This window comes from Leptosomus discolor, chromosome 8 (assembly GCF_034619465.1).
Source record: "Leptosomus discolor isolate bLepDis1 chromosome 8, bLepDis1.hap2, whole genome shotgun sequence".
Classification (NCBI taxonomy): Eukaryota; Metazoa; Chordata; class Aves; order Leptosomiformes; family Leptosomidae; genus Leptosomus; species Leptosomus discolor.
The window spans coordinates 2203505-2219191 of NC_141398.1; the positions used below are offsets into that span (position 1 = coordinate 2203505).

General features: G+C 45.0%; 1 protein-coding gene across 1 annotated transcript; it reads left to right on the plus strand.

Annotated features, from left to right (window-relative positions):
- The first annotated feature begins 1374 nt into the window (after positions 1 to 1374).
- Positions 1375 to 13101, plus strand: CNDP1 (carnosine dipeptidase 1). Its single transcript, XM_009959347.2, has 11 exons — positions 1375 to 1452; positions 2941 to 3084; positions 4664 to 4826; positions 5937 to 6025; positions 7277 to 7477; positions 8867 to 8951; positions 9523 to 9683; positions 11097 to 11261; positions 11446 to 11587; positions 12000 to 12147; positions 12993 to 13101. The coding sequence occupies exons 1-11, from the start codon at positions 1375 to 1377 to the stop codon at positions 13099 to 13101; spliced, it is 1485 nt and encodes a 494-aa protein (XP_009957649.1).
- The last annotated feature ends 2586 nt before the right edge of the window (positions 13102 to 15687 follow it).

Sequence of the window (15687 nt, forward strand, 5' to 3'; positions counted from 1 at the left end):
GATTTAAATAATACGCCTACATGTAATCTCTCCATCCTAAAAGTCTCACCCAAATTTGGATTTCCTTTTCTCACTTAACAAGTCATCTCTGTAGCAGTGCTTTGCAGCTTCGCTGTCCCTCAAAACCGGCATTTGGTCTCTTCCAACACCAGTGTCAACTGGAACTGGACACTGGGGATTACATCCAGCACCACAGGCCTTCTCAAGGCCTGACTTCAGAGAGTGGCCTGTGTCACCCGCACTATGGATGCAGCCCTGCTTCTGAGGGAAGGCTGGAAAATGGGGCCTGTCCTTCACACAGCCAGGACCTCCAGCTGCCATGAACAATGTTTCCCTCCTCTTGTTCATCATGCCTGGGTTTTCAATCTTTCCTCTCTGTCAAGGAAAAAATTGAAATTACTCATATTACCACAGCCTACCACCTTAGCAATGCATCAGAGTTAAGGAATTATGGATGGAGCTGTAACTGCATGTTTTGTTACCAGTAAAGAGCGTTTTTAGACTCAAGGTGTTGGGTTTTGACCTTGGAGTCCATCCCATTGCACAGCCCGACACAGCAGCTATTCTGAATTTAGCCCAGCCGAGTATTTAGCCATCCCAGCATTACTCTGCTAACACTGATTCAAGAAATTACTGCAAGAACTTCAAGGAAACAGGAAGGGAAAACTGCAGGAAGGAAGAAAAACACTTCATAAGATTTTGTTTCTTAAATCTTCACTTATCTTGTCAAAAACAAGATAGCAGAGAGGTCTGCAAGTACTAAATGACTTCTGCACTTATCAAGTATTTCAGTATTGACACCATTCTCATTCAACCACAAAAGCTATTTGTTGTCTAATACTCTCCAGTGACAGGATTGCTCTCCCTTTTTCATGTAAAATACTCAACGTGTGGCAGCGAATCCATTTTTCTCCCTCCTCCTGGAAATGAAGAAAAAGACAGACAAGTCCCCTGGGCTGTTGGTCTCTGCGTCGGTGTTTGCAAGTCTTCCCTTGGGCTTGTCTTCCCAGAACACAGAATTTGAGGTTTGCACATTGAAAATGGATACAACAAATGTTTCTTTAGAAAACGCTTCCCCTAGTTTTCTTATAAAGCAGAAATTGTAAAGCTGCTCACGCTTTGGTCATTTTTTTCACTTTTTTTCTTTCAGAAACTTGACTGTGAGTTGACTGAAGGTTTTATGTGATAATTCAGGTATACTTTCTCCTGGCTTGAAGAACTGAAAGGAGACTTAAATAGGCTCAGCACTTTGCAATCGTCCATGCTTTCTAGCACCGAAAAGAGCATATTGCAGGATGTCTCTACCATGTTGAATTTTGTCTTTAACTTTCAGATAGTGTCTGTCTCCGCCCTGTGTTGCTCTCTAGGGTGGTAATGTCCTCCTCATCCTCTTCAGCGTTGGAGACACAGATCTTCCAGTACATTGACGTGCATCAAAGTGATTTCATCGAGGTAGGAACTGTATCGCAGTGAAATGACGAGCGCAGAACTGGTGCCCCCGAGGCCTGTGCTCTGTGTGCCCCATGTTTGCCACTAAGGCAATGAGCAGGGTTCCAGGTCTGGCATCGGGTGTGCCATGCGTGCTTCACGTGGCAAGGCTGTAAGGGGACAGTCTGTGCCGGGGCCCTTTGGGTGGGAGAGGGATTTGCAGGGACTTCCACAAACCAGATGGCTGTGGGCACCCTTTGAGCGTGGCCATCCTCCGTGAGCCCAAATGCACCCGCGTGGGAGAAGCCAGAGGGTGCTGCACACCTGCAGTGGTCAGAAAAACTCCTCTGCACGCAGTGAGATGAGGAGAGACGTCCTTTAGTAACGACGCGCACCGGGGACACGGGATCCTTCCCAACGATGTCCGCCCGCACGTTGCAATCAACAGTTATTTATACATTGAATTCATACATATTCAGTCCATACAATGCATATTCATGATCATCCTCTCGATGATTGGTTCTTCTCTTCTCACTTCTGATGCAAATCAGCGCCCAGGCTCTGTCAAAGTCTTCTGTTGTTCCCTTGTGAGTAGGGGGTATCATTTGGGTAGGTGGTCCATGAGTCGGAGGTCTCGCCCGCTCCTTGAATTGACCGTGTTTGGCTCGTACATACTTTGGTCACGATTCAAAGATTATACACAATGGGCACCACAATAAATCCTGTCTAGCAGACATCTTGGACTACAACACATTATCCTTTCTTCTACCCACTAACAGATCATTGGTTAATGAATACCTCAGGGCTGGGACTTTACAGGGGTCTGCCAGCAGCATTGGCAATCCAGGTTTTATTTTATATTTGATCATTTATTGCATTTGAGACTTATTTTCCCAAAATAATCATTAGTCTCTCCTACTAATATCCACTAATTAGAATTCTTGATATTCAAATCCAGATGGGAAAAGTAAGGGGACTTCCAAGCAATATCCTAAAATCCTAAATCTGGTGATTTCTGCAACAGGATGCACTCTCACTTGCTTTACATCAGAACTGATTTTTTGGTTTGCTCTTGACCAGGAGAGGAGTCTCAAACCCACAGTTGGTGCTTTCATTTTTGTCGGTTCCCTGTGAAAAGGCAGAAACATAATTAGCCCGGTCGATATCCGTTATGCTTTAGGGCTACGAGCACTTCTGCATCCTCAGGAGGACCACGGAGGTAACTCGCGCGCAATGCAGACTGGTCAGCACCCCGCCGACCCCCTCCGCTGGGCTTTAGATCCACGGTTGACAGCGCGAATGCCCGAGCGTGGGCACTCTCCCTGTTCAGAACACCAGGACTCTCAACCCTGGGGTCCCATCTAAGCAATTCCTCTCAGTCCTGAAGCCTTCGAGCACCATTGCTGTGACGGGACAAGCAAAAACATCCTGCAGTGGGACACGTCTCCTGTCCAAGGGCCAAACCCTGCAGCGCCCTGGGGGGATCTAACGGCACTTCTTCCCTTCCTGCAGGACCTGAAGGAATGGGTGGCCGTGGAAAGCGATTCCGTTCAGCCGGCTCTGAGGAAAGAAGTAATGCGCATGATGGCGTTGGCAGCAGACAGGCTTGCAGCGCTGGGGGCCGCTGTCAGCTTAGTCAACCTGGGGTCGCATCAGGTGCGTGTCTGATTCTTGCATTTAAAACATCCCACTTGCACGTGTGGTTCACCTGTGACCCTCAGTGCTCCATATATGCATGTGTATGCCACGACACACCGGTATTTTCGGTAGCTAGATAACAATTTGTCCGTAGTCCCGTAGCTACATGATTCCTGGTGAAATCAGCCCTTCCTCAGACTGAGAACAGACTTGGGAGACCGCAGGGACAGTCCCAAAGCAGGCGTGTTCTCTGCGTAGCAGGGACAGCTCGATGCTTTTAACTGGAGGGAAGCAGTTTGCAAAAGGAAAAGGCCTGAGCTTTTTACCAGGACTGGTTCTTACATTGTTCTGAGTCATGAAGCATGATCGTTAATGCATCGTTCGCCACCGTCATCCTCTATGTGAGGGAGGTGGCTTTTAGGAGGAAAACGTTGCCAGACAGAAAGAGATCGCTATCTTGAGCATCATCCTTGGATTTGGGAGCTCCTGGCAAACGCTCCAAACCATTTTCTTAATGATTGTTGGAAAGCAACAGGCAAGAGTTAATTTCTGAGAAATCTTTGTCTCTAATTTACTTGCCTTACAGTAGCTGGGGGCTCTTTCATGCCCTGGGCTCTTAAGATTTCTACTCTAACAGGAATTCAAAGTTTCATAAATAGTGATTTGGTCTTCCTTCCTCTGAGGTTTCTGGGGAGGATTGTGAGTGTCTTAGCACGAGGACCTTGCAGCACAGCAATCCTTAATATTTCAGGTTGTGTCACTTAATAGTTGTAAGCAATGCCTTTAAAATTAAAACCCCAGCACGCACTGGGCATGCAGGTACGATTGTCAGAATACACAGCAAGGGTCTGTGCCGCTAACAGCAGGGAATGGATTACCTGGTGTTGGAGCAGAGACGCTTCTCTGCCCAGGGCCAAAATACTCTTTCACAAAACGAGTTTTTTCTTTGATTGCTTGGCAAGAAGCAGCTACACTTTTGGGTTGCAGCAGGCCAATGCAGACTGGTATTACTGGTCAATACAAGGGAGCACACGCGTTCCTTCACTTACTCCTTTCTCCTGTGAGACACCCGCCTCTCCCGGCCAGCGTGGAGATCTGCCCTGCGCAGGGGTACGTTACAGGGTTAGTTTAGAGCCTTAACCTGTTGTCAAAACAGTGTGAAAGAGCCGCTGTAATTTGAGGTTACAGACCTCCTGCCCTCTGTCTGTGGGGAAATCAACCCCCAGATTAGTTTGTGTGGCTTTTGACTATTTCGGGGTCACAACGTACGCTTTTATCACTACAGCACACAGTCAGCATTGCCTTCTCCAGTGCTGGGAAGTAAGAGTTTAGTAACGAGGGCGTTTATGACAGTAAAATGTTAGAAGAGCTCCATAAAGTCGCTGCAGGACCTAAATGGGTGGGGAGAAAAAAAATCTTAATTTCTCTGGGTAGGTCAGAGCTGGATTGAAAGTCAGATTTGTGCACCTGATCGAATCAGTGCCAACTGAGTATGCAGAAGTATTTTAAATTCTGAGAATTCCAGAGGTTTGGTAACATTTCTAGGTTTTCAAAGGTTTGTTTTCCCTGAATGGCCTTTTCTAACATTTCTCCACAGTTGCCTGATGGCCAGGAGCTCCCACTGCCTCCTGTGATTCTTGGGGAACTGGGGAAGGAGCCGCAAAACCCCACTGTGTGTTTCTATGGTCACGTGGATGTGCAGCCTGCCAAAAAGGAAGATGGCTGGAAAACTGACCCTTACACGCTGACTGAAGCCGATGGTGGGTACCTGGCCGTGAGTTTTGTGTCATGATTTGAATATGTGACTGAGATTCACAGCGGAAGGAGGCTCCCTGTGTATTTCACCAAAGCATGAGGGCTTCTCCCATGGAAATCTTTGGGACAAATCCAGCAGCTTTTGAGTCTTGATGAGCTTGCTGTGACTGGTGAGAGCCGTCAGTGATTGCCTAATATTTGGTGTGGAAGAGCCACATGAGGTTAATGTCGCTTTATAGAGTATTCAATAGAGAATCCATTTCTGCTTTAAAATTCTCGTTGGGTTGTTGCATCAACCATTATCCTCCCCTCAAACCTCCTGTTCTTGCTTCATGATCCTTTAGTACCTCCACCTGCCACGCTGGAGCTAAGGAGGAAGAATGGGAGGCCCCCCTTGATGGGATGGTTCTTCCACCACAGCCAGCTGAGCATGACAAGCTCTGTTCACTGAAGGAACAAAAATTGATGGGTAGAGGGTCAGCAGATGAGTAAGACCCCAAGAACCCAGAAATCCTGATTCCCAGGCCTGTGCTATAACCATTAAGTCACCCTTTCCCATCAGTTGGGACTGGTTCCAAGCAGCTTTACTGGGGGAACTCTTCTGCCTGCAGTGGGGACTGCCACAGAAATTTACCTCTGCACACGAAAATGAAATCTGTCCCTGTATAGAATGGCACAGTTGAATGCCTAAAAGAAAAAAAAAAAAGGAGTTATGTACCTAGACTTGTAGCTTCATACTTCTACTGTGGTATTTATCTGAGGGGGTTTGCTGCTGGTTTCCTGGGCTGGCTGATGTGCAGAGAAGCTGCATATTGTGCAAACTCTGGTGTGAGCAAACAGCTCCTAAGAACAAGAGTGAAACCCAGCAATTGGCGTGTACCAGAAACCACAATATGATGGCTATAAAAGGAAAGAAAGAAAATAAAATACGTGTACCAGTCCATGGGGAAACCCCCATCACCTTCTTTAAAACAAGTCAATGAAATCTTGACTCTTTTGATGCTTCACTTGACCAGCACTACAGCTTCTGGGGCAACAGGAATTTACTGACTACATTGAAGAGATGAGAGAAGTTTCAAAGATTGCTTAAAAACTTTCCTCTTTTCCTTTTTAAGGAAATCTGTATGGGCGTGGAGCAACAGATAATAAAGGACCTGTCCTAGCTTGGATAAATGCAGTGGGAACATTTAGAGCCTTGAAATTAGTAAGTGTCAATGAGGACATTGGTTGTGGTTGTTATAATTATTATTATATTGCTGGAGGGAAGCAGTTACATTCCCGGGTGTTAGATGATACGTCTCTGTCCCAACAGACTAGATCCATTTTGAAATAATAGCTTAGTTCTAATGCCATATCCAGGGCACTGGTCCCTCTCCGGCAAGAATCTGTCCTTGAGCATTTCTGTTTTGAACAGTCTGTATGCCATGTAGATGTGGTGTTGCTGTCGTGGCCCTGCAGAGGAAAACATGCTGGGGGAAGCATTTAACATCTATTACATGCATTTAACAGCTTGGATACCCTGTTCTCTTGAGAGCTTTTAAAATGGTAAAATGAGATACATCATAGATGGGTCATGAAGGCTCATCTCTGCTGTTATGTTCTGCTGATCTTGGGCTTTGTCTACCTACAAGTTGCCTTCAGTTTAAGTGTATGTATGGAAAGAATAAGTATCTAAAATTGCTCGTACGTAACGGTCTGTTCTTCCAACAGCGTATTAGATTTATCAAAGCAAATGCCTGGAATGGGTGCGTTAACGAAGAACAAATACACTCAGACACACATATATCTAAGAGTCAAACTTTTGCCTAAATTACTCCAATGACCAGCATCATTATCTGCAGATATTACTTGATAAAAGTTCTCCTAATTACCCTTGAAAACGCATCCTTGTGAACTAAAAGGCAAACACATTCAGGAGCACTAAAAGGACAATCATAGTAGAATCACCAGCAGCATTTTCACCACCATGTGAGCAACTGGTAACAGACGAGGTGTTGGGAAAACCCCAGCAGTGGACCTCGGCCAGAGGTTCCCACGTGGGCACTAACAGCGGAAATGGAAGCGGCAGGAAATTTTCTGTGAAAAAGCAACTGTTACTACACAGTTAGAATTTCCAAAGCAATTAGAATATTTAAGAGCACTGAGAGAAAGCCCATTGAATCAGACAGCCCAGCAAGTTTTCTGAAAACACACAGCAGGAAGAAAAAAAAAAAAGGTATCACTTACTCTCCTTCAAAAAGGAAAAGTAGATAAAAACATGAGGAAAACCAAGTTTTTCTGGGAAACTCTATGTGTTTATCACTGCCCTTTCTACTGAAGTGAGCTATATATCCTATGTCCTTTTTTTCTGAACAGAAAGTGTACTGCAAGCCAGTCTGCTGCTGATTTTGAAGGTTATTTTTTCTGGTTTTGGAAAGGCTTGTTCCTTACCCAGACTTCTCTAATGTTCATTTAGGCTATGCCAGTGAACTTCAAGTTTGTAATTGAAGGCATGGAGGAAGCAGGGTCCTTGGGGCTAGAAAAGTTACTTGAAGAGGACAGCCAGTGCTTTTTCTCCGACGTCGATTATATCGTGATTTCAGACAACCTCTGGCTCAGCACCGAGAAACCTGCCCTTACATACGGGAGTCGGGGCAACGCCTGCTTCTTTGTGGAGGTAAAGGACACGGGTTCACTTGAACTGGGCCCCTGCCCAGAGAGCAGCGAAGTACCTGCAATCACACCTACGCCCGCGTGCGGAGAAAGACTGAGAGCAAGCTTAGTATTTACAACTCAGAGCTTTCTTCCACGTCCTTTTTGGCTTGTACAGCTTTCCTCCCCTCACTGCAGTTCAATCAGCCTCATTTACTTTCATTAACATCTCTTCAATCACCATTTCTCCACTTTCCTCTCTCCCCTTGATACTCTCCCAGCCTCTCCTCACCACCCCCTCCGCTCATCAGCTCCATTCTCTGGCAGCATCGTCCCTACACCCACCAACTCTCTCACTCCAAAGGCATTTCTTCTGCCGCTCTGCCCTTTTGCAGCAGACGCTGCTCAGTGCGATGTAGCTGCCTCAGGGGACTCAGTTGAGTTGCATCCCTGGGTTTCAAAGCCGCACAAAATTTTTGTAACGATTGGCAGAAGCAAAAACCAGTGCACTGTACTATATTTAGCAGCCAACGTGAGCTGCTGTGAAATGAAGAGTAGAAATTTCTCATCTGGAAACTTTCTGATGAAGCATAAAAGGAATTCAGAGAGAAGATTAAAGAACTCAAACTAAAGAAAAATCTGCATTAACTTTCATGTCCGAAAAAGAATGAAAATTGTTTTTAACCAAAAGAGCCTCGTCAGCCTCGATTCAATTCTCCTAAGTCTTGGTTAAGAAAAATGATGCTATTAAAACATCAAAAATGGTGTCTGCCTCCTACCAGACAGTTGGCTGTAATGAGGTTTTGAGAAGAATAAACAAGATTGTCGCAGCAAAATAGTTTATGGTAAACCTGAGTGTGAAAATGCATCTGGAAAAGGACCCATTTAATAAACCAAACGCCCCTCTCTGTTCTAAAGCCGTATGATTCAAGAGGCCTCTAAATTCTTATTTGTTGCAATCTGGAATTAAGGTTGGACATGTATTTTGTTAATGCAAAGCAAGTAAGGTTCTTTCTTGCCTTTGTTATGAAGACTTTGCATTAAATGAAAGGGAAGAGAGCCTGAAGAATTTGTTCTGCAACGTGAGAAATGGTAATATGCAAGCGTTTCCCTTAGGATGTATTTAATCATACTGAAGCAAAAGAGGGTGCGGAGAGGGACCCTTGCTCTCAAATGTAAGTGCTATAGACAGCTGAATTTCTCTCTAGTGGTTAAAAAGAGAGCTCCGTCTTGTCTTTACCAAAGCAGACTGCTCCTGGCAGGATGTTTTCCATTTTACAAACACAAACAACTGGTTTTTATTCATTTGTGGCCTTGTTCAGGCAGCTGAAGCCACCAGTCGCACTGCTGCCCCAAACCCGCGCTGCAGGGCAGGGCAGGGAGGGCTTGTACGTAACCCGTGCTCTCGGTACAGGTGGAATGCGGTGGCAAGGACCTTCACTCTGGAACTTTTGGAGGCATCATCCACGAGCCGATGACGGACCTGATAGCTCTGCTGGGTAATAACACGTGTCATTGCTCAGGAGTGACAGGGGAACAGCACGTAGCAATCAGCCTAACGAAGATCAGTGCCATGTTTAATTGACCGGAGTAAGGCAGGTCTAATGGAAGGAAGATTCCCAGGTTTCCAAATCCCAGCCTAGCTGTGGTGGCAGCAGCTGAGGAGGGGGATGTCCCCGGTAAGGCCAGGACCTCAGGCACGTGCCCGTTGTGCTGTTGTCAGTCACGCATCGATCAAAAAGGTGTGGGGATTGCTGGCAGCTTGAATACGTACCCACGTAGTGAAACCTGAGTTTATGACGCTGATTCGTGTCTCGGTAGGATGAGGCTTTCACGTCAGCAGCTGGGCTGCCACACCACGCACGACCCACAGGCAGCAGCTCGATGGTTTTCTTAATAAGTATGAAAGCACTTGAGGTCGGGTACCACAGCCTGACAGATGCAAACAAGATGTTAGTTGTTAGGCTTACTGGTTCGGTCAAGGGTTAGGTAGAAGGGAAGAGGTGTTGTGATAGTGAAGCGGAAAAAAATAGGTCCCACTTGTACCAGTATCGCTATCTTATTTTGTAGACAGCCTCGTGGATCCCACAGGTCGTATTCAGGTCCCTGGAATCTATGACAGCGTCGCTGCCCTGACGGAGGAGGAGAAGAAATTATACGAGTCGATTGAATTTGATCTTGAAGAACATAAAAATAATAGTGGCGTGAAAGAATTCCTTTATGGCACCAAGGTAACGTAAAATCAGTACGAATGGTCAGCAGAAAGAATTGAAATCATTCATTCCTAGCATTTATGTCTAAAGCCAAACAGAGATATTTTCAGTCAATGGCGAACTCAAAATAAAGGAGCACAGAGCACTAAAGGGTAAATGAAATGATTTACTGAAAATGTAAGCTACTGCATCTGGGGAAAGTGATCTGAAAGATGAATAACCAAAGAAAAGGAATAATGCCACACTGACAGTCTTGCTCCCTCTTCCTTGCACGGCCCCTTCTCTCCCCCCATCCCTAACCAGCCAAACCAAATAAGCATTAAAACCCCTGCCTGCAGGTTACACAGTAGGAAAGAAATCGTATTCAGCTCTGGAAAATGGGAGGCAGCTTCGGGCAGATGCGTTTCGGGTGGTTTTTATTTGTTTAATTCAGATTGTGATATCTGCTGAGCATGCCAAACAGCACCCAAAGCTATAAGCTCCTTTAAAAATTATATCCTAAATCAAACCCAGCAGGTAAGGGCTGGCTCAGAAAGATCGCTCTGTACAAGTGTGGCAGCTGGGAGAAAGGAGAGGAGTGATTTGGGGTTTTATCACTACTGTAACTGTACTGGTATAAGCTCTAATATGGATGCTTTTATTTCCATGAGAAAGCTTCCAAATTAGCCTAAGCTAGATGGCAATAATCAGTAGTACAGAAGTATAATGTAACTGCACTGTATCAGTTTTGATGCTTTACCTATATCAGGACAAAGCGGTGCAAATTTTGTGTGTACATAGAGCTCTAGTCTCGTAAAACTTGTGTAAAATGCAAGAGCATCACCCTGGGGCTCTGCACGGAGACCGATTTATAATTTATATATTTCTCCTTCCTTGCTTAGAATAAACACTTTCTTTTTTTGTTTTTTTAACCTCCTTATCTTCTCCAGAAAAACAGATCAACTTGGTTACTGAACATTATTGTCTTATCTGTTGTATTATTCAATGCTCATTAGTAGAATATCTTCCCTGGTATCATCTGCGATGGGTCTGGTTCAACCGGTCTGAGATCACAGGTTTCTCCTGTGAGAAGTTCTGAGATCAACAGATGGTCAGATGAGAAGTTGTTCTGATTTTTCTTTGCACTAGAACAATTTACTTCTAAGATATTTTAAAACAATGCTCCGCTTTTCTTGTGGTGCATGGAAAGCTGTTCTCATTCAAATATTTCTAAAGGTAAACAAATGTTGATTGAAAGAAGCAGTATTTTTGAAAATGAAAAGATAGGCACGTGGGTTTAAGTTACAAATTGAAATCATCACCTTTTAAAGTACAGAGGTCTCCAAATACAAATTTTGGGATGGAAAAAGCTTGTTTCTTCGCATCAATTTATACCAATCGTGAACGGCTCCAGTGTCGCCCCTTATATTTTTCAATGTTATTTTTTTGAAGGAAGAAATACTTCTGCACCTGTGGCGTTACCCTTCTCTCTCCATTCATGGGATTGAAGGAGCTTTTCATGAACCGGGAATTAAAACAGTCATTCCAGCAAAAGTCATTGGCAAATTCTCAATCCGTCAGGTCCCTCACATGGACCTTTCTGTTGTGAAACAACAGGTAAGAGGCAAACCTTCTACTGTGGAAGCCAAGTCCCTCTTAGCCCCTCACAAATTTACACCCGATGTAGCAAACGGAACGTTTCCAGCATTTATCTGTTTCTGAGAGCAGAAGTGGGGCTGCGGGCATAAGGTTGAGTTGCAAGAAGATGAACCCTTCTGACCACAATGGGTTTTCCCCACAGGTGGTGGAGCACTTGGAGGGCGTCTTTTCCAAGAGAAACAGTCCAAACAAACTGAAGGTGTCCATGCCTTTGGGTGCGAAGCCCTGGCTTGCTGATGTCAATGATCCGCTGTATAAAGCAGCAAGAAAGGCAATAAACACAGGCATGTTCCTTCTTTTTTTTTTTTCCCAGTTCTTCATGTGTCTGCAAGTGTGCAGGGGAACTGGGCTCATCCATAGAGCAAAAGGGATTTCCCAATTCGGTGCTACAGCAGCTTACCCCTACGAATCTCACTGGTTTTGGTACAGCAACTCAGTCACATCTTCTTCCACCCCTTGCTGGACTGGGGTACATTTAACAGGAATAGCCAAAAGACCTCATTTAGTTTCTTCGCGTACCGATACGAAGCCAGAGGATTGCAGAGTGCCGCTGATTGAGGAAATCAATTGGCTATGCACTCAAACTAATTTCTGCTCAGAAGTTCTTAATATGGGCTACCTGCTCAAATATATGGGATCAGAAGAAAGCAACTTTGTTTCAGTTAATAATGAATTCGTTCTTCCCATCTATTTCAGTTTTTGGAGAAGATCCAGATTTTATTCGGGACGGTTCAACAGTTCCTGTTGCCAGAATGTTTCAGACTATAACGCAGAAAAGTGTGATAATGCTTCCGATCGGAGCAGCTGATGCTGGGGAGCACTCCCAGAATGAGAAAATAAGCAGGTTTCTTTTACTTCTCCGTTCATGCTATGAGAGAAGGGAGGAGAACCAAAGTCCCCTGCTGCCCACAAATAAGCCCGGCCAGGTGGGAAGCTTTGCTGTGCACTGGACAGGCCCAAGCCACCGTCTCCGGCAAACCTGTCGCTGTGCCAAGCAGGATTCCCAATCCACCGTGTGCCGCCACACGCTTTTCAGGGAGTGTCTGCTCAGTCTTTAAATACGTCCCGTTGGCAATTTTCATTTCACTGCCAGGGAAATTTGCCTCTGGTCCGAAAGCCAATGATGTAGACGGGCACTTCAGCCACAGCATCCCTTTCGCAGTATGCTGGTCGGATGTGTGCAGGCTAAGGGTTATGTAAGGACTAATGGTTTCCAGTATAAATGGACATAATGGTGTATTTATATTACAGGGACCAAAACTAGTGTAATTATATCAAAATTAGCCTAAACTTGCCACTTGTGCTCATTCTTTGAGGCACCACGGCAAGACGCCATTCAGCGCGTCACCTGAACATTTGTGCAGCTTCTGAGTCAAGTCATGCTGAGCTCGAGGAACTGGAGCATCCCACAGTAATTCCCAAATTATTTTTTGGTTCCCCTCAGTATAGCCTCAACCCTTATGGCTACAGACAGTAGTAATCAGGGGACGTAACACTGGAAAAAGTTTTCTCGGTGAATCCATCAGAGGAACGCCAGTTGAAGGATGTCCAGAATTTCTGTGCTCTGGGTCCTTTTTTTGGGTGACCTTGCAAATTCCTCTGAAGACTCTGAAAATTTCACTGGACTGTGCCGCTAATTTGAAGAGCAGAACAGCCTGACGGTCTTCATTCTTTCTCTTTCCTTCACAGACACAACTACATCGAAGGAACCAAAGTGTTTGCAGCCTTTTTCCTGGAGATATCAAAGCTACATCGGCGCTTACACAAAACTTCCAACATGGAGACTAACAACCGGTAGCCCATCGCAAGAAAATCAGCAAAGCGCTTTTTCAGTCTTCAGGTTTTTAACCTGCTGACCTGGAAAAACATGAAATCACACATTCAGTGGGTCTGAATTGGTGGAAAAAATAAACGCCATGCTATTACCTGGCATGCTTCTAAACGGTCAATCAAGCGATCTTACCCCTAGGGCTGTAAAATAGGGTTAGGGATAATTCATTCTTGCTAAGTGGAATATATTACATTTTAGTTTTAAAATTCAGGGCAAAGGGAATCTTTACATTTATTGTATTAAAATGACTTTACTTCTGTTTTGTGCTATCACCACACTCATGCTGCTTACTCCTATTCCAGTTTCTGAATGCGAGCAATACACAGCCCTAGTTCCCTCCTAACTGTATACAAAAATTCATGATGTAGTTGTTTGAAGAAAGATCAAGTTCATCTCTTCCCTGGCCTTCATGGAAGGCTATAACTAGGAAATGCCACACTATTAGCTTGCTGAATTTGGTGTGAAGACTTGCTTATGAACATCTATTTATAGGAATAAGCACTGAGGTCAATAGAATTGCAATAGAAAATAAACATTTCCAGGTCTGGATTCTGCCTTTCCCCCCATTTCATCCAAATCTCCTCTTACTGTGCTGTGGGCACAGTTTTAAGAATCGCTACATAATGTGTTTCCTTCATGTGACTTCCTTTTTGTACAGTACAAAAAAGTTTTTTAAACATCTGTTCTGGCCAAAGTCTGCCATCAGAAGGGCGTTTTTTCCACCCAATTAGCAACTGGTTGTTGTTAATTACTTTTGAAGCATCAGTTTACATTGATAATGAAACCAAAGGCGAATTAACGTATTTTGAAAGGGAAACAATAGTTGAGTGCTCTGTTTGCTGTTCAGGCAGAACACCTAGCGCAAATCACACGAGTTTTCATTTCAAAATGTGATTTTTTTACTATAACATGCGGTTAATTCACACGCAACCAGAAGAACTGAACCAGATTTAAACAAAACCTTAGTAGTGTTATCCCTACCGTTAAAACAAGTGACATTAATGAAATGACAGAAAGGAGTTGGTATCTCTCCTTCCTCTCCTGCTACCTCCCTGAAAAACCTGCAAGAACAAAGGTGATGAAGGGCACACGGTGTGGATGTGGAGTCTACAGAAGGGAACACCGAACCACAGATAGCTGGTACGAACAGCTGATGAGGACAGTTAGCAGGATAAGAGCCTTCACTGACTTAAAAACCAAATGGACAAGCTTCTGATTTTGAGTATCTCCCCTGAAATTCCTAGGAGCTGGGCATAAAAGCAGCTGGCCTTTTAAGAGATTTGGGCAGGGTAATGATTCCGGAGCTTGGGTTTCCAGTCAGGTTCTCAATGAACACTCATTTTCAGCCCCACTGGGGCGATGAGGCTCACAGCTCAGGTGTAACAGTAAGGATGCTGGCTGCTGGCGGGGTTCAAGGGGAAAAGGAGGACCTGGCTCAGTCTTTCTTACTTGGGTTGGCTCTGCGGACTTCTGGTGCCCACGTCAAGAGGGAGGGCGCTGAGTCAAGACAAGGACCAAGCCTCCACGATCAGAAGACTCCAGTTCGCACATCATCAGCTTGCAGGGCAGGTCCTCTGCAGTCGCTCAGCTCCCTTCGCCGGTCGAAACCATTTAGGAGCCAGCACGGTAAGGAACGCTGCGGGGGTGAGCGCTCCAGCGCCTGCCCAGGACTCGGGGCAGATTGGTCAAAAGCTATTGCTCCGTAAAGGTGAATGACTGAATTTTGCTGAAGTATTTGAAATCGTACAATCGACAGGAAATATTATTTGCCATCTCCTGTTTTGCAGCGGGTTTAGAAAGTGACTTCAACCATCGTTGAAAGAAACAGCTACTCATAAATATGACACTTGTGGCAGAAGAGTAGAAAGCTCGGTGAGGTGGTGGAGGTGGCAGATTTCCTCACGAATGAGGTATGGAGGCCGTGTTCGTAGGATTGTAACTGCTCTGGAAATCGCTGTAATCCATGCTGTCTGTGGTTCCACAACGTTAAGAAGTGCAGCTGAAGGTGGGCTTATGCTATACGTAGTTTTTTCTGTTGCTCAGTGGAACGCCGAATAAAACAGTCAAGAAGACAGCATCATTTTATAAGAAGACAGGCATTATCCGAGCAGTGCACTGAAATAAGGTTCTGCTCTGAAACAGCCGCTTACTGTCGAGTTAAAACCACGTGTGTGAAACTGAGGGACCAATGAATTACGCAGACTTCATGCCTCCTTCAGTCCCAGAGGAAAGAAATGGCAGAAAACTTGCATTTCAGATTCTCCTGGCCACGGCAGAAAGCACTGGGGAAGCCACTCCTGCCCACAGGGGTATCCAGAGCTACTCTTAGATCAAGACAGGGCACCCACCAGTCACCCTGTCTTTTTTTGTGTTGTGCAGCATCTCACCAGCCTTTTGAAAGAAAAATCGGTGCGCATTTCTCTAAGGTCTGTACTGCTGCACACCATTTCTAGCAATGTTACTTCTTGGTTGCATTAACAGGTATTTGTTGCCACGGTACGTTAAAAGTAACTCTAAAATAATAGTGTCAGAAACAGGACTCAAGTTCGCTTC